General features: G+C 40.3%; 1 protein-coding gene across 3 annotated transcripts in view; it reads left to right on the forward strand.

Moving 5' to 3' along the window:
* The first annotated feature begins 12700 nt into the window (after positions 1-12700).
* esr1 (estrogen receptor 1) overlaps positions 12701-20136 on the forward strand; it is a 28938-nt gene continuing 21502 nt past the window's right edge. For 2 of the 3 annotated variants that reach the window (XM_057822052.1, XM_057822053.1), the window contains exons 1-4: positions 12701-12715; positions 13223-13299; positions 13876-14301; positions 15409-15632. In XM_057822052.1, coding sequence (XP_057678035.1) covers positions 13232-13299; positions 13876-14301; positions 15409-15632 — 718 coding nt within the window. In that variant the 5' untranslated portion in view covers positions 12701-12715; positions 13223-13231. Of the gene's footprint in view, positions 12716-13203; positions 13300-13875; positions 14302-15408; positions 15633-20136 lie in introns of those variants that run through there. The other variant, XM_057822051.1, reaches the window with a different exon arrangement.

The following is a 20136-nucleotide window of genomic DNA, read 5'->3' on the forward strand; positions in this document are numbered from 1 at the left end:
ATGTCCCCGATTGCATTGCCGCTTATGGGGGGTGATGCCATTGACGTCCATGGACGTCCAAACTTCCCATTCATTTCCAAAGGCATTTCTTCATGTTTGTTCATTCTATTGATGCCAATGTACTTGGATTCCATTGACGCTTATGTAAGTTGATACCATTGACGTCCATGGACGTCCAAAATTTTTCCCATTCATTTTCAATGGGATTTTTTTTTTTTTCCCAAATCAACAGAAAATGACTAGATATCATTAGGACGTGTCCCCCAAATGTCCCCGATTGCATTGCCGCTTATGGAGGGTGATGCCATTGACGTTCATGGACGTCCAAACTTCCCATTCATTTCCAATGGCATTTCTTCATGTTTGTTCATTTTATTGATGCCAATGTACTTGGATTCCATTGACGCTTATGTAAGTTGATACCATTGACGTCCATGGACGTCCAAAATTTTTCCCATTCATTTTCAATGGGAAATTTTTTTTTTTTTCCCAAATCAACAGAAAATGACTAGATATCAATAGAACGTGTCCCCCAAACTTCCCCGATTCCATTAACAATTATGGAGGGTGCTGCCATTGACGGACATGGACGTCCAATTCTCCCAATCTTTTCTCATGGCTTTTACTTTGTTTAGTGCCATTGACTGGCATTATGGTCCATTCTATTGATAGACCTGAGTGGGGCTAAGATCTGTATCTCCACAGAGGAAAGACCAAGGTGTGTAATTTCTCCCGAAATTGCAGTTTCTAGTTATTATTATTATTTATTCATCTTATTCTCCGCGTTTTTTTGAGCCAACGCACAGCCCAAACCGTAGCCCCGATCGGCACCGTTCAAGTATCGGCATGACCGGAATTATCGCGTGACGATGGGAATTTTTCAAAACGCCACGAAAAATTTTCCGTTCGCCCGTAAACGGCAATTTTCCGAAAAAAAAAAAAAGTTTAAAAATGTATCTAGTCCTACAATTTTTGACCAAATCACATAATTTGGGTATCAAAAATTCCGGGACGGTGAGGGGCATAAAAGTTGTATACAGAATTTGGAAAAAATTTACGGTTCCCCGGAAATTTGCCAAAAACTCTCCCATTCATTTCTAATGGGAAAAGTTCCCATTCACTTCAATGGGATTTCAATGGAATTTACATTGCATTGATGCCATTGACGGCCATGCATGTCGAATCTATTGATGCCAATGTACTTGGATTCAATTGGCTATATGGATGTCGATGCCATTGACTGCCATGGACGTCCAAAATTTTTCCCATTCATTTTCAATGGGGAAAAAACTACATTTCCCCAAATCAACAGAAAATGACCAGATATCAATAGGACGTGTCCCCCAAACTTCCCCAATTCCATTTACGCTTATGGAGGGTGATGCCAATGACGTCCATGGACGTCCAAAATTTTACCCATTCATTTTCAATGGGAATTTTTTTTTTTTCCCCAAATCAACAGAAAATGACTAGATATCATTAGGACGTGTCCCCCAAATGTCCCCGATTGCATTGCCGCTTATGGAGGGTAATGCCATTGACGTCCATGGACGTCCAAAATTTTACCCATTCATTTTCAATGGGAATTTTTTTTTTTCCCCAAATCAACAGAAAATGACTAGATATCAATAGGACGTGTCCCCCAAATGTCCCCAATTGCATTACTGCTTATGGAGGGTGATGCCATTGACGTCCAGGGACGTCCAAACTTCCCATTTATTCCAATGGCATTTCTTCATGTTTGTTCATTCTATTGATGCCAATGTACTTAGATTCCATTGACGCTTATGTAAGTTGATACCATTGACGTCCATAGACGTCCAAAATTTTTCCCATTCATTTTCAATGGGAAATTTTTTTTTTCCCCCAAATCAACAGAAAATGACTAGATATCATTAGGACGTGTCCCCCAAATGTCCCCGATTGCATTGCCGCTTATGGAGGGTGATGCCATTGACGTTCACGGACGTCCAAACTTCCCATTAAATCCCAATGGCATTTCTTCATGTTTGTTCATTCTATTGATGCCAATGTACTTGGATTCCATTGACGCTTATGTAAGTTGATACCATTGATGTCCATGGACGTCCAAAATTTTTCCCATTCATTTTCAATGGGAATTTTTTTTTTTTCCCCAAATCAACAGAAAATGACTAGATATCAATAGGACGTGTCCCCTAAATGTCCCCGATTGCATTGCCTCTTATGGAGGGTGATGCCATTGACGGCCACGGACGTCCAAACTTCCCATTCATTTCCAATGGCATTTCTTCATGTTTGTTCATTCTATTGATGCCAATGTACTTGGATTCCATTGACGCTTATGTAAGTTGATACCATTGACGTCCATGGACGTCCAAAATTTTTCCCATTCATTTTCAATGGGAATTTTTTTTTTTTCCCCAAATCAACAGAAAATGACTAGATATCAATAGGACGTGTCCCCCAAATGTCCCCGATTGGATTGCCGCTTATGGAGGGTGATGCCATTGACGGCCATGGACGTCCAATTCTCCCAATCTTTTCTAATGGCTTTTACTTTGTTTAGTGCCATTGACTGGCATTATGGTCCATTCTATTGATAGACCTGAGTGGGGCTAAGATCTGTATCTCCACAGAGGAAAGACCAAGGTGTGTAATTTCTCCCGAAATTGCAGTTTCTAGTTACCTTGGTCTTTCTGAAGGAAAGAACAAGGTTATGTTGTTGTGCAACTTTATTGTACTTATTATTTATTCATCTTATTCTCCGCGTTTTTTTGAGCCAACGCACAGCCCAAACCGTAGCACCGATCGGCACAGTTCAAGTATCGGCACGACCGGAATTTTCGCGTGACGATGGGAATTTTTCAAACCGCCACGAAAAATTTTCCGTTCGCCCGTAAACGGCAATTTTCCGAAAAACAAAAAAAGTTTCAAAATGTATCTAGTCCTACAATTTTTGACCAAATCACATAATTTGGGCATCAAAAATTCCGGGACGGTGAGGGGCATAAAAGTTGTATACAGAATTTGGCAAAAATTTACGGTTCCCCGGAAATTTGCCAAAAACTTTCCTATTCATTTTGAATGGAAAAAAAACGCGCGCTTCACAGCCCGAACCGTTAGACCGATCGGCACCGTTCAAGTATCGGCACGACCGGAATTTTAGCGTGACACAGGAAACTTTACAAATGGCCCCGAAAATTTTTCCGTTCGTCCGTAAACGGCAATTTTCCGTGAAAAAAAAAAAACTTTCAAAATGTATCTAGTCCTACAATTTTTGACCAAATCACATAATTTGGCCATCAAAAATTCCGGGACGGTGAGGGGCATAAAAGTTGTATACAGAATTTGGAAAAAAATTACGCTTCCTCGGAAATTTGCCAAAAACTATCCCATTCATTTCGAATGGGAAAAGTTCCCATTCACTTCCAATGGGATTTCCAATGGAATTTACATTGCATTGATGCCATTGACGGCCATGCATGTCGAATCTACTGATGCCAATGTACTTGGATTCAATTGACTATATGGATGTCGATGCCATTGACGGCCATGGACGTCCAAAATTTTTCCCATTCATTTTCAATGGGGAAAAAACAAAATTTCCCCAAATCAACAGAAAATGACCAGATATCAATAGGACGTGTCCCCCAAACTTCCCCAATTCCATTGACGCTTATGAAGGGTGCCACCATTGACTTCCATGGACGTCCAAAAATTTTCCCATTCATTTTCAATGGGGAAAAAACTAAATTTCTCCAAATCAACAGAAAATGACCAGATATCAATAGGACGTATATCCCAAACGTCCCCAACTCCATTGACGCTTATGGAGGGTGCTGCCATTGACGTCCATGGACGTCCAAAATTTTTCCCATTCATTTTCAATGGGAAATTTTTTTTTTTCCCCATATCAACAGAAAATGACTAGATATCAATAGGACGTGTCCCCCAAATGTCCCCGATTGCATTGCTGCTTATGGAGGGTGATGCCATTGACGTCCAGGGACGTCCAAACTTCCCATTCATTTCCAATGGCATTTCTTCATGTTTGTTCATTCTTTTGATGCCAATGTACTTGGATTCCATTGACGCTTAAGTAAGTTGACACCATTGACGTCCATGGACGTCCAAAATTTTTCCCATTCATTTTCAATGGGAAATTTTTTTTTTCCCCCAAATCAACAGAAAATGACTAGATATCAATAGGACGTTTCCCCCAAAATGTGCCCGATTGCATTGCTGCTTATGGAGGGTGATGCCATTGACGTCCACGGACGTCCAAACTTCCCATTAATTTCCAATGGCATTTCTTCATGTTTGTTCATTCTATTGATGCCAATGTACTTGGATTCCATTGACGCTTATGTAAGTTGATACCATTGACGTCCATGGACGTCCAAAATTTTTCCCATTCATTTTCAATGGGAAATTTTTTTTTTCCCCAAATCAACAGAAAATGACTAGATATCATTAGGACGTGTCCCCCAAATGTCCCCGATTGCATTGCCGCTTATGGGGGGTGATGCCATTGACGTCCATGGACGTCCAAACTTCCCATTCATTTCCAAAGGCATTTCTTCATGTTTGTTCATTCTATTGATGCCAATGTACTTGGATTCCATTGACGCTTATGTAAGTTGATACCATTGACGTCCATGGACGTCAAAAATTTTTCCCATTCATTTTCAATGGGATTTTTTTTTTTTTTCCCAAATCAACAGAAAATGACTAGATATCATTAGGACGTGTCCCCCAAATGTCCCCGATTGCATTGCCGCTTATGGAGGGTGATGCCATTGACGTTCATGGACGTCCAAACTTCCCATTCATTTCCAATGGCATTTCTTCATGTTTGTTCATTTTATTGATGCCAATGTACTTGGATTCCATTGACGCTTATGTCAGTTGATACCATTGACGTCCATGGACGTCCAAAATTTTTCCCATTCATATTCAATGGGAATTTTTTTTTTTTCCCCAAATCAACAGAAAATGACTAGATATCATTAGGACGTGTCCCCCAAATGTCCCCGATTGCATTGCCGCTTATGGAGGGTGATGCCATTGACGTTCATGGACGTCCAAACTTCCCATTAATTCCAATGGCATTTCTTCATGTTTGTTCATTCTATTGATGCCAATGTACTTGGATTCCATTGACGCTTATGTAAGTTGATACCATTGACGTCCATGGACGTCCAAAATTTTTCCCATTCATTTTCAATGGGAATTTTTTTTTTTTTTCCCAAATCAACAGAAAATGACTAAATATCATTAGGACGTGTCCCCCAAATGTCCCTGATTGGATTGCCGCTTATGGAGGGTGATGCCATTGACGGCCATGGACGTCCAATTCTCCCAATCTTTTCTAATGGCTTTTACTTTGTTTAGTGCCATTGACTGGCATTATGGTCCATTCTATTGATAGACCTGAGTGGGGCTAAGATTTGTATCTCCACAGAGGAAAGACCAAGGTGTGTAATTTCTCCCGAAATTGCAGTTTCTAGTTATTATTATTATTCATCTTATTCTCCGCGTTTTTTTGAGCCAACGCACAGCCCAAACCGTAGCACCGATCGGCACCGTTCAAGTATCGGCACGACCGGATTTTTCGTGTGACGATGGGAATTTTTCAAACCGCCACGAAAAATTTTCCGTTCGCCCGTAAACGGCAATTTTCCGAAAAATAAAAAAAGTTTAAAAATGTATCTAGTCCTACAATTTTTGACCAAATCACATAATTTGGGCATCAAAAATTCCGGGACGGTGAGGGGCATAAAAGTTGTATACAGAATTTGGCAAAAATTTACGGTTCCCCGGAAATTTGCCAAAAACTTTCCTATTCATTTTGAATGGAAAAAAAACGCGCGCTTCACAGCCCGAACCGTTAGACCAATCGGCACCGTTCAAGTATCGGCACGACCGGAATTTTCGCGTGACACAGGAAACTTTACAAATGGCCCCGAAAATTTTTCCGTTCGTCCGTAAACGGCAATTTTCCGTGAAAAAAAAAAAAGTTTCAAAATGTATCTAGTCCTACAATTTTTGACCAAATCACATAATTTGGGCATCAAAAATTCCGGGACGGTGAGGGGCATAAAAGTTGTATACAGAATTTGGAAAAAAATTACGCTTCCTCGGAAATTTGCCAAAAACTATCCCATTCATTTCGAATGGGAAAAGTTCCCATTCACTTCCAATGGGATTTCCAATGGAATTTACATTGCATTGATGCCATTGACGGCCATGCATGTCGAATCTACTGATGCCAATGTACTTGGATTCAACTGACTATATAGATGTCGATGCCATTGACTGCCATGGACGTCCAAAATTTTTCCCATTCATTTTCAATGGGGAAAAAACAAAATTACCCCAAATCAACAGAAAATGACCAGATATCAATAGGACGTGTCCCCCAAACTTCCCCAATTCCATTGACGCTTATGAAGGGTGCCGCCATTGACTTACATGGACGTCCAAAATTTTTCCCATTCATTTTCAATGGGGAAAAAACTAAATTTCTCCAAATCAACAGAAAATGACCAGATATCAATAGGACGTATATCCCAAACGTCCCCAATTCCATTGACGCTTATGGGGGGTGCTGCCATTGACGTCCATGGACGTCCAAAATTTTACCCATTCATTTTCAATGGGAAATTTTTTTTTTTCCCCAAATCAACAGAAAATGACTAGATATCAATAGGACCTGTCCCCCAAATGTCCCCGATTGCATTGCAGCTTATGGAGGGTGATGCCATTGACGTCCAGGGACGTCCAAACTTCCCATTCATTTCCAATGGCATTTCTTCATGTTTGTTCATTCTTTTGATGCCAATGTACTTGGATTCCATTGACGGTTATGTAAGTTGATACCATTGACGTCCATGGACGTCCAAAATTTTTCCCATTCATTTTCAATGGGAATTTTTTTTTTTTCCCCAAATCAACAGAAAATGACTAGATATCATTAGGACGTGTCCCCCAAATGTCCCCGATTGCATTACCGCTTATGGGGGGTGATGCCATTGACGTCCATGGACGTCCAAACTTCCCAATCATTTCCAAAGCCATTTCTTCATGTTTGTTCATTTTATTGATGCCAATGTACTTGGATTCCATTGACGCTTATGTAAGTTGATACCATTGACGTCCATGGACGTCCAAAATTTTTCCCATTCATTTTCAATGGGATTTTTTTTTTTTTTTCCCAAATCAACAGAAAATGACTAGATATCATTAGGACGTTTCCCCCAAATGTCCCCGATTGCATTGCCGCTTATGGAGGGTGATGCCATTGACGTTCATGGACGTCTAAACTTCCCATTCATTTCCAATGGCATTTCTTCATGTTTGTTCATTTTATTGATGCCAATGTACTTGGATTCCATTGACGCTTATGTAAGTTGATACCATTGACGTCCATGGACGTCCAAAATTTTTCCCATTCATTTTCAATGGGAAATTTTTTTTTTTCCCCAAATCAACAGAAAATGACTAGATATCAATAGGACCTGTCCCCCAAATGTCCCCGATTGCATTGCTACTTATGGAGGGTGATGCCATTGACGTCCAGGGACGTCCAAACTTCCCATTCATTTCCAATGGCATTTCTTCATGTTTGTTCATTCTTTTGATGCCAATGTACTTGGATTCCATTGACGGTTATGTAAGTTGATACCATTGACGTCCATGGACGTCCAAAATTTTTCCCATTCATTTTCAATGGGAATTTTTTTTTTTTCCCCAAATCAACAGAAAATGACTAGATATCATTAGGACGTGTCCCCCAAATGTCCCCGATTGCATTACCGCTTATGGGGGGTGATGCCATTGACGTCCATGGACGTCCAAACTTCCCAATCATTTCCAAAGCCATTTCTTCATGTTTGTTCATTTTATTGATGCCAATGTACTTGGATTCCATTGACGCTTATGTAAGTTGATACCATTGACGTCCATGGACGTCCAAAATTTTTCCCATTCATTTTCAATGGGATTTTTTTTTTTTTTTCCCAAATCAACAGAAAATGACTAGATATCATTAGGACGTTTCCCCCAAATGTCCCCGATTGCATTGCCGCTTATGGAGGGTGATGCCATTGACGTTCATGGACGTCTAAACTTCCCATTCATTTCCAATGGCATTTCTTCATGTTTGTTCATTTTATTGATGCCAATGTACTTGGATTCCATTGACGCTTATGTAAGTTGATACCATTGACGTCCATGGACGTCCAAAATTTTTCCCATTCATTTTCAATGGGAAATTTTTTTTTTTCCCCAAATCAACAGAAAATGACTAGATATCAATAGGACCTGTCCCCCAAATGTCCCCGATTGCATTGCTACTTATGGAGGGTGATGCCATTGACGTCCAGGGACGTCCAAACTTCCCATTCATTTCCAATGGCATTTCTTCATGTTTGTTCATTCTTTTGATGCCAATGTACTTGGATTCCATTGACGGTTATGTAAGTTGATACCATTGACGTCCATGGACGTCCAAAATTTTTCCCATTCATTTTCAATGGGAATTTTTTTTTTTTCCCCAAATCAACAGAAAATGACTAGATATCATTAGGACGTGTCCCCCAAATGTCCCCGATTGCATTACCGCTTATGGGGGGTGATGCCATTGACGTCCATGGACGTCCAAACTTCCCAATCATTTCCAAAGCCATTTCTTCATGTTTGTTCATTTTATTGATGCCAATGTACTTGGATTCCATTGACGCTTATGTAAGTTGATACCATTGACGTCCATGGACGTCCAAAATTTTCCCATTCATTTTCAATGGGATTTTTTTTTTTTTTTCCCAAATCAACAGAAAATGACTAGATATCATTAGGACGTGTCCCCCAAATGTCCCCGATTGCATTACCGCTTATGGGGGGTGATGCCATTGACGTCCATGGACGTCCAAACTTCCCAATCATTTCCAAAGCCATTTCTTCATGTTTGTTCATTTTATTGATGCCAATGTACTTGGATTCCATTGACGCTTATGTAAGTTGATACCATTGACGTCCATGGACGTCCAAAATTTTTCCCATTCATTTTCAATGGGATTTTTTTTTTTTTTTTCCCAAATCAACAGAAAATGACTAGATATCATTAGGACGTTTCCCCCAAATGTCCCCGATTGCATTGCCGCTTATGGAGGGTGATGCCATTGACGTTCATGGACGTCTAAACTTCCCATTCATTTCCAATGGCATTTCTTCATGTTTGTTCATTTTATTGATGCCAATGTACTTGGATTCCATTGACGCTTATGTAAGTTGATACCATATACGTCCATGGACGTCCAAAATTTTTCCCATTCATTTTCAATGGGAATTTTTTTTTTTTCCCCAAATCAACAGAAAATGACTAGATATCATTAGGACGTGTCCCCCAAACTTCCCCGATTCCATTAACAATTATGAAAGGTGCCGCCATTGACGTCCATGGACGTCCAATTCTCCCATTCATTTCTAACGGCTTTTACTTTGTTTTTTGCCAATGACTGGCATTATGATCCATTCTATTGATAGACCTGAGTGGGGCTAAGATCTGTGTCTCCACAGAGGAAAGACCAAGGTGTGTAATTTCTCCCGAAATTGCAGTTTCTAGTTTTTAAATGCCCTCCTCCTGTTCAAAATTTTTCTTCCCCCAGAAACTTGAGATTTTAAGCTCTCCAATGATGTATCACACATGCATATCGGACAATTTTGAAATTTGGCCAAATTGGGGGTCTCAGAGTAGAACTTCAAGTCCCCTGAGTGTTTTCCGCCATATTTTTTTTTTCAATATGCAGGTGAGACTTTGAATCTCTTCCCTCTTCTATCTTTACTCTAATTTTTATGATTAAAAAAAAATCACACAAGGTTTATGGATTCGTCATTCAAGAAAAGTTTAGGGCAAGTGACATTTTGGTAATTAAAAAAAAAAAAAAAAAATTATATTGTGGCATCTACAAGGACAACGCACACCTAGTGATGATAATGCATACTCACCAGGAAAACAGTCCATTATTTTCAATTAATTGTACCCACCTGAAAGCCACGAACTGTATATAAAAAAAAAGTTGTCCGAGAGTTTAAGATGACGCTCACCATGCTAAATGCTAATGCTAGCGACAAAGTGAATGCTAACGCTCCGAGCCACCTAGCATCGCGTTTCCAACGGCGTCACAACCCCCGTCCCTCCACCCCAGTCCCGCTCAGCTTTCTCAGTCTCTCAGACATCTCTTGCATCATTCAACCAAATTGTAGTAATGCACGTCTTCACATCCTCAGTAACGGTAACCGCGTTGCAAAGAGGGGAAAAATTATAAGATTACTTACTACTGACAAAGATAAGGCTGTTAGTAACTCTTATACTCTAACGCTGTTATCAACAATACTGATGGGGGGTGTCAAATTTTCATAAAATTGTATCAAAAGCCCTTCTGTTATGCTTTCAAATCACCATGATGAAATAATTATAAAGGTACCAAAGTGAGAGTGCAATGGCTTTTTTATTGCTTAAAATAGGGTTGTTCCGATCATGTTTTTTTGCTCCCGATCGTTTTAGTTTGAGTATCTGCTGATCCCGATATTTCCCGATCCGATTGCTCCCGATTCAATTCCAATCATTCCCGATAATTTTTCCCAATCATATACATTTTGGCAATGCATTAAGAAAAAAAATGGATAAAACTCGGACGAATATATACATTCAACATAAAGTTCATAAGTACTGTATTTGTTTATTATGACAATAAATCCTCAAGATGGCATTTACATTATTAACATTCTTTGTGTGAGAGGGATCCACGGATAGAAAGACTTGTAATTCTTAAAGGATAAATGTGACTTTGTATATTGTGACTAAATATTGCCATCTAGTGTATTTGTTGAGCTTTCAGTAAATGATAATGTTGCCATTTAACTTCTGCCCAAATGCATGATGGGAAGTGCAACCATGACTGTGCATCGTGGTACCAATTGATATATCTTCTCTGCGTTGGGAAATAACATAGGGTGTTAAGAAAAAGATTAACTGCTACCTTTCTTCCCCATATTGCTTCCCACTATTAGTCTAATCGTTGGGAGAGGGATTGTAAGGTTTTAGCCATTTAAAAAAAGGCTCCAGAGGCTGCCAAAATTCACTCTACTTATCTTACGCTGCCTTTTAGCTCTATATACTGTATGGGTAAAACAGCGCTATTATAGATTGAACGCTACAATGCGTGAGTGGGTCGTGCAGCGCATGCGTAAATTGCGTTAAATATTGTAACGTGATAAATGTAAAAAATACTAATTCTCGCCGTTAACGCGATAAATTTGATAACCCTACCTTAAGTTAAAACTAAAGACTCTGGAAGAGTGTAACACATTATGTCTGTAACGTTAAATACAATTAGAAAACGATTTAATTAAAAAATATATATATATTAAAAAAAGGCATGTCCGATATTTTTTTGCCGATTCCGATACTTTGAAAATGACGTGGTCGGACCCGATCGATCGGCACCACATCTCTAAAAAGCAATTTCACTTAATTCACTTGCCATCCAATCAAGTACATGTATCTCCAAGAACAAAAACAAATCTTGAAATGTCATAAAAGACCGATATCGTTGATTTTAGAGGGAGGACACAATTGCCGAAAATTGAAACACAGTAACAGGCTTGTTGCCATGTGGGTAGGATACTACAGTATGTTCAAAACTCAATAAAATGTGTTACATTTAAAAAAGATTTAGTTTTTAGTAGAATTTGGACATTGTACTATAATTCATGACAGGAGTCTGTTTTCAGTAGCTACTACAAGGATTTTGGTTACAAAATGTACCAGTAACTCTCACGAGAAGATGTTGAAGAGATGAACTTACACTATTCGTCCTTGTCATGTATCACCCAAACATGTTGGCAGTATTAAGGACTTACACAATATGAACTGGATGCAGTAAAGACACCAGTGTGTGCGTTATTACTTAAATGCAACTAACTGAACACTCCTTAATTGCTCAAAATGCATGTCTGCACACTCAAGCCTGTTTACTTTCACTGCGGATTCCCGGCGAGATCTTATCCTTCTAATGAATGTTTTTCATCAAATAAAGAGGTGCAGCGGCTTAGTTTTTTCTCCGTGCTCACTGTCACTTTTACACATGAAATATAGCCTCTATTATTGACCTCATTTGCATCCAAATTCGCTTTCGAAAGCAGCATTTTTGGATGTCAACAGGACAAAATCATGACTGTTCGGCAGGTACAAGGCAGCCAAATAGTCAAGCTAAAAGTAACACTGCTGTACAAATGCTCCATTAATATTCAGCCATAGTGTTTTTACTCTCGCATTACGGTTGACATGTTGACCTCCTGATTATTCTAGGTCAGGTTAGACTCTACTTTGTAGCCCACAAAACAGCTGTAGATGCAAACGTGCATGACAATGCTAAAGGAGCTTTAAGTGTCCCTAAATGAGCCAATTAAGTGATTTAGTTGGTTCCCTGTATTTTCTTGCAATTTGATACGACTTAATTTTGTCCCCCTCTGGGGAAATTCAATGAAATATATATATCATCATCAGGGATACTTGTTTTCCACTTGACCTGACATGTTCTGAAAATGTGGCTGTTTACTCAAGAAAGAGATGGGAAAATGAAGCCTCTGCCAAATGTTGAGCTCTTTCTCTCTCGCCGAAGGTCTGCAGTTGGTTTTAACCCTCACATCAGAACGACGCGTGTTACAGGTAAGCAGGCATATAAACACATTTCAATTCAGGAACCAGATTGTTTTGTATTTGCAATCTCTTACAGGGTTGAGCTATATTACAGCTTGTTACTGGTTTTCTGCAGCGCAAGGCTTTTTCTTTACCTTGACATGTGGTCCCAAAACATGCAAGGACTCCTGATTTGTAAGGTTTGAAGTCTTATTTCTGTTAATGTACTATCCCTTTCTTTTTTCTATTGTAGAATAGCCACCAGTTGACAATGTGATGTCATGTTATTGTCAAAACAAAGCTGTATTAAAGTAATGAAATTATGATAAATACAAAATACTCAGTATCTCTTTGATTTCATCATCAGGAGTGGATTGTGTAATTATTGGCTACTGAAATGAGATTTGACCTGCTGCGTTGTTTGCCGTGTTATGGTGACCTGGCGCTCAAACGCACCGCCTCCATCGATTTGACTCCATCTTTTAATTTGTTTATCCTCTTTTTTTTTTCCCTCCCCACTGTTTCCACTTTGCCCAGCGAGTCTGAATGAGCGCAATTCGAAAGGATGAGCAAAACGAGCCGAGCGGCAGAGAGGACGGTTGTCGTGTAAAGAGGTGAGCGGTGTTTTGACGTGATGTTGCTTTTAGGCCGTTTGGTTCCATAGTGGCCGTGCTTTAATTGACCGTAGGCTCAGGTGTGTTCAATAATGCGGCGGCAAATAGTGAGAGCGCTTTTACCTCAAGATGGAGATCAGCTAAATGAACCATAAATATTCCGAGAGCATTGATGAAGCCTCTCCTGCGTAAAACAAAGGTGGAGGAAGGGGAAGAGATGATAGTTTGGCGTGGGATGGGATAGTCGAGTTGGACGGGAAGCACTACTTCCATTTTGTCCAGCTTTGGGTATTTTTCTTGCAACCCCTTTTAGCTTTCCCTCCTACACATTAGAGGAAAAGAAGGGTGGGAAGGAGGTTGGGAGTTGTTTTCTGGGGGGTCTGGGTGGGGGAGCGCATAAGGAGAAGCAGCGACAGGGAGAATATCACTTCTGTATGTGTGGAAGAGACAGTTGAACAGGAAAAAGAGAGAGAGAGAGGCACTCGTTCCTGCACCCCCACCCTTTATCCCCGCCAAAGGGAGAGCAAGTCTAAATCATGTTGCTTATCAGAGCTATTTTGCTGTGATGTTGCTCAGGCAGAGCCTAGAAAAGAGCAGAAAGCCTTGCGGACCACCACCGAGACCCGGCGTCCGCCCGGCCACCCCAGAGCTGGAGAGCCTGCCCCCGCCGGGCCAGTCGCCCCCGCCTCGTGCCCCCATCAACGGCATGTACCCCGAAGAAAGCCGGGGGTCCGGCGAGGTCGTCACGGTGGACTTCCTCGAGGGGACATACGACTATGCCTCCCCGACTCCGGCCCAGACGCCGCTTTATGGCCACCCCACACCAAGCTATTATTCGGCACCCCTGGACACCCACGGATCGCCCTCGGATGGCAGTCTCCAGTCACTGGGCAGCGGGCCCACCAGCCCACTTGTGTTTGTGCCCACCAGCCCCCGACTCAGTCCTTTCATGCACCCCCCTGGTCATCACTATCTGGAGACCACTTCAACTCCCATCTACAGGTGAGACACAACCCTCTTCAACTTTCATTGTCTGTCGAGTTCTTTGTCTGCTTCTGCATATACTGGACGGAAGATAAGCCTGAAGCCCCTCTTCCCAAACTTTAATTGTGGTTTACTGATTATGCCCTTCAAAACAACCCATACAACAGTTTACTCACTTTTAGGGAAAATTACGTATTTTTATCTTGTTAGCTGAAGGACAGCTTGTGAAAAAGACACAGTAAACAGCAAGTGACCCCGGAACTTGTACACAAACACTTAATTACGTGACAGTACTGTTAGTTTAATCTTTGACTTTATTCAAAACATGGCCATTATCGCTGCGGACGAGATCGAGCTACGTTTCAATTCCAGAGATTACGCACGTTGCCGAAGACCTTGAGTCAGGAACAATACGTCAGAGCCACACTGCAATGTTTCCATGTGTGGAAAATGAAATTGCTAAACTAATGTCCCATTAACATACAGTTGTAACAGTTTTTAGCACAGACAAAAATGTGTTATAAATGACAAGAACAATCATACGCAATTCCACTGAAGCCAGACACTTTGTTGAAAAATCGAAATAATTTTATTGTTGGCTGTTCTTACCACGCTTTTGACGAATGTTCCCAATCAGATTAGAATAGGTGAATTCTTGTTTTCTACTTCAGGTTTGAAAAAAATTGAAGATCATAAAATCTTAGAAAAAAGCCAACAAAGCAATGGAGAATGTTTGCTTCTCAAACATTCTTTGCTACAAGTCTTCTCCTCTAATTCCATTAAACTTCTGACCTCCATTTTGATCATTTCTTAAAAATAGGCTCAGCAACCCTGCTACTTGAGATATTCCATTTAGGATCTGATATTTTTCAAAAACTTTTGAGTATTTTCATTTGGATTTTTTTCTCATTACTTATGATGGATCTGTTTCTAAAAGCACAAACAACTTTAGGATGCCAATCTTGAAGTGAAAGTTTCAGAGGTGAAGGATTAGTCATAAATCATTTGCCCCCGCTCCCCCAAAAAATTAACAAACTAAATTCCCTCCAAAGGCTGGCGTATCGCAGGTTTTTTTCCCCATGGAACGTCTCACAAGTACGTAAAGAAGACTCGTATCTTCGACAGGTCCAGTGAGACGATAGGTCAACAGCAGGTGTCCAGGGACGACCATTGCGGCACTAGTGACGAGGCTTACATCATGGGGGGCTCGGAGGCCGCCGCCATCGGGGTGATTGAGATGGCTAAGGAGACACGCTTCTGTGCCGTGTGCAGCGACTACGCTTCCGGCTACCACTACGGGGTGTGGTCCTGCGAAGGATGCAAGGCGTTCTTTAAGAGGAGCATCCAAGGTAGACACAATTTTCTGAAAATATAACACATGCTTGACTTTCTGATTTGAGAGATTCAGGTAGCTCGTCACTAAAACAGTGGTGGGGATGACTAACTTGTAGATGGCGGCGTTGCATTGCTTTGAATTCTAGTTCAGCTTTGGATTCTAGTTCAGCACAGCTTTTAAGTGCAACATAAAGATTAGGTGATGAATCTCAGCTTGTCGCCATTAGTAGGGAGAGAAAATCCAATATGTTGGCAGACAAACAAAGCGCATCAGAGTCACCCAGTTAATTTAGACATACAGTATGGTTTAAACCAGGGGTGTCCAAACTTTTTGCAAAGGGGGCCAGATTTGGCGTGGTAAAAATGCGGGGGGCCAACCTTGGCTGACGTCCTTTACATAGAACAATATATTTAAGCAAATTTAGCAAGCCATTCAGTGTATCGCATTTGCTTTATTATTTTTTAAATGAATAATTTCAACAATCTCGCAACTAGTCTTTGCGGCGTTCTACCTCGACTCTCGGGCTCTTGCGAAATACTACTGCTGTGAAATTAAACTAGCTTCAAGTTGCTTCAATTTCTCGCTGCGTATCTTCCCTGTAATCTTGTCATACATGTCAGCGTGTCTTGTTTGGTAATATCGCCTTACATTGAACTCTTTAAAAACAGCGACTGTCTCTTTGCAAATGAGGCAGAGACAGTTGTGAAGAATTTTAGTGAAGAAATAGTCCAATTTCCACCTTTCCTTGAAGCGTCGGCCGTCACAGTCAACTTTTTTTTTGTTGATTGTCGCCATTTTAGAAAAGTGGAAGTAGAGAGTCACACGGAGTAAATTTGCTTAGCCCTTAAATACCTGCAACATGAAGCAATTATCAGAGAATCCCAAAATTTGAAAAATAAGGTCCTAATGAAACCTTTTTTTTCCAAATTTGTGAAAACAAAAGTCAAAATTAATATGAGTAATAAGCGCTCTAATATCTATAACCCATGCAAAATCATGTTTTTTTCTTATGAAACCTGAAGATGCATGTGTTGACTTGCATCCATCTTTTTTTTTTTCCCAAAAAGAAATGTCAAAATTCTAAATTAGTCTGAAAATCATGAAATTTTAGGTGTATCAAATGTGATACATTTGGCAATAAAGGGTTAAAGTGCTGCTGCCTTTTAGTGGGTAAATGAGGAGCAGCATTTCCTGTGTAAGCCACTTCATATGCTGGTTGCAGTACTGGTGACCAATTTATTAAGTCTGTGTGCGGGCCAGATGTTATTGATTTTATGACAGAGGCTGGGGGCTGGATGAAATTTGACCACGGGCCGCATTTGGCCCCCGAGCCTGACTTTGGACATGTCTGGTTTAAACAGTATGTGTTGTAGGGATTTGACAATTTATCGAAAAGGTGATACAATATATCGCGATACTTTGTAGCCCAAAACTTTATGGATTTGCTACCGTCGAAATTCGATATATTGTTTTAAAAAGGTGTCTTTTTTTTTTTTTTTTTTTTTTTTTTAATAAATACATTTTTTTTAAAAAGGAACCAACAGGTTGCTACCAAAATCTTCCATTAGAATAGTGTCTACGTTAGCTCACTGGCTGCCATTGACAGCGCTAGACCATTCAATTCATTTGCACTGAACTGGACGTCTAGCGCCGTCAATGGCACTGAAACCAGAACATTCACAACCAGTCTTGTTGGCATTTACAGGTCACTTCCTGTTAATTTTAGGGCATTTACAGCTTACTTCCTTTTCAGTAACCCAAAATCAATAGGAAGTGACCCGTAAATGGAGGAAAAGGAAGTAACCGAAAATCAAAAGGAAATGATGTGAAATGCCCCAAAAAGAAATTATTGCCTGGCGTTGGCTGCCACTGACGGCCATAGATGTCCAATCCGTTTGAATTGGGAGGGATGGCAGTGAATGTTCATTCGCTACAAAATGGACCGGACGTGTACTATTGATGAACTCATTCGATTTCACAGCAGAAGGACGAAAAAATAAGCTGGTTTTTCTGTTTATTAGTTGTGTTGTAGAACCGGGGTCCCCAACCGCCGGTCCGTGGCGCCTTTGCTTATCTACTCTATAGATCTCGTAATGAAACTGGATAATATGTCGTCATAGAAATCTATAGGAGCTAGCATCTAGCATATATTTTTTATATCTATGTGCTAGAGCTGAAACGAATACTCGAGCAACTCGAGTAACTCGAGTTTAAAAACTGATCTGAGTAATTTCATTCACCTCGAGGAATCGTTTAATTTTGCCAGCTCTAAGCATCACGTCTTACCCGGACTACTTTTAATGCGGGACAACACGCTGACGTCACGTGCGTAGAGGAAGAAGCAATAATAACATTTTTTAAAATTACAGCAGCCGACAGCCGCTACAAACTACGCCGACGTTGCTAAAAACTACACCCGCATGATGCTAGTTTGGTACTGGTAGTGTCCGATGCGTCTCATAGATACCGCATGCATTTAGGACTAGATGCGAAATGACAGACTCAGCCGCGTCTGGGCAGCGTTAGTAAACAGCCGCCATCTTTAAGCAGTAGACTTCTCATCGCTAATAAATATAACGTTACTGTCACTCGCTCATGTAACATTAGCGTTAGCAACGTTAGGTTTCTCTTAATTATGACCACTGTTGATGCGTGGCTAACGTGTCTTACAAACAGGCTTTATTTAATCTGTAAAAACACAGCGCTGTAGAGTGATGAGGGTGTTGAATTAAAACATAATAAAGCTAACTGTCAGTTTTAGCTCAGTAGTCATTGCTGAATAAAACGCCACGTAGCACTGGTCCCTAATGTGCTCTAATACAGCAGGTGTCATACATTTATTTTGAACACTGCAAAAACTCAAAATCCTATCAGTACTTACAGTTTAGACTAACTTAACTAGAACTTAAAAATAGCTTGACACAAATGGAAATTAAATTGAAACACGTGGGAAAAACATGTAGCTTTCAAGTGATGTGTGTTATCAAGCGTAATTACATTTTTAGGTAAGAAATTTTTTTTTTTATAAGATCTAGAAGTTTTTTGAGTGAAAGCAGTGAATTTTTTTTTCTAGTCACATCTTAGATGCAATTGTTGGCTGTTTTCAACAATGTACATCAAAAATAAAGACATTGACTGAAAATGGTACAATATTGGATTAAATGTCTTTTTTTCTCATGTATATTTATAATTGCTCTTTACCTAAAAAAAAAATGTTTTATCCGATTACTTGATAAATCGATAGAATTTTCAGTCGATTACTCGATTACTAAAATATTCGATAGCTGCAGCCCTACTATGTGCGCTTATCCTCAATAATGATATAGGTGCATCAGATTTGTCCCGGAAGTAATAAACCCACACGCTAGCGAAGCTGACAGAAAAAACAGATGTCTCTGGACAGCTTTTTTACGGGGAAAAGGCCACCTGACGAGCCAGAAGAGGAGCCTAAAACAGTGATGAAAACGAAAAATTCTCTGCCATAATATGTGGCTAAAAGCTCACAAACGAGGCAATGAAGCCTTCAAAGCTGCTTCGATACATACAGTGCCTTGCAAAAGTATTTGGCCCCCTTGAACCTTGCAACCTTTCGCCACATTTAAGGCTTCAAACATAAAGATATAAAATTTTAATTTTTTGTCAAGAATCAACAACAAGTGGGACACAATCGTGAAGTGGAAGAAAATTTATTGGCTAATTTAAACTTTTTTAACAAATAAAAAACTGAAAAGTGGGGCGTGCAATATTATTCGGCCCCGTTGCGTTAATACTTTGTAGCGCCACCTTTTGCTCCAATTACAGCTGCAAGTCGCTTGGGGTACGTTTCTATCAGTTTTGCACATCGAGAGACTGACATTCTTGCCCATTCTTCCTCGCAAAACAGCTCGAGCTCAGTGAGGTTGGATGGAGAGTGTTTGTGAACAGCAGTCTTCAGCTCTTTCCACAGATTCTCGATTGGATTCAGGTCTGGAGTTTGACTTGGCCATTCTAACACCTGGATAAGTTTATTTTTGAACCATTCCATTGTAGATTTGGCTTTATGTTTTGGATCATTGTCCTGTTGGAAGATAAATCTCCGTCCCAGTCTCAGGTCTTGAGCAGATACCAACAGGTTTTCTTCCAGAATGTTCCTGTATTTGGCTGCATCCATCTTCCCGTCAATTTTAACCATCTTCCCTGTCCCTGCTGAAGAAAAGCAGGCCCAAACCATGATGCTGCCACCACCATGTTTGACAGTGGGGATGGTGTGTTCAGGGTGATGAGCTGTGTTGCTTTTACGCCAAACATATCGTTTTGCATTGTGGCCAAAAAGTTCAATTTTGGTTTCATCTGACCAGAGCACCTTCTTCCACATGTTTGGTGTGTCTCCCAGGTGGCTTGTGGCAAACTTTAAACAAGACTTTTCATGGATATCTTTGAGAAATGGCTTTCTTCTTGCCACTTTTCTATAAAGGCCAGATTTGTGCAGTGTACGACTGATTGTTGTCCTATGGACAGACTCTCCCACCTCAGCTGTA

This window comes from Corythoichthys intestinalis, chromosome 19, assembly GCF_030265065.1.
Source record: "Corythoichthys intestinalis isolate RoL2023-P3 chromosome 19, ASM3026506v1, whole genome shotgun sequence".
Lineage (NCBI taxonomy): Eukaryota > Metazoa > Chordata > Actinopteri > Syngnathiformes > Syngnathidae > Corythoichthys > Corythoichthys intestinalis.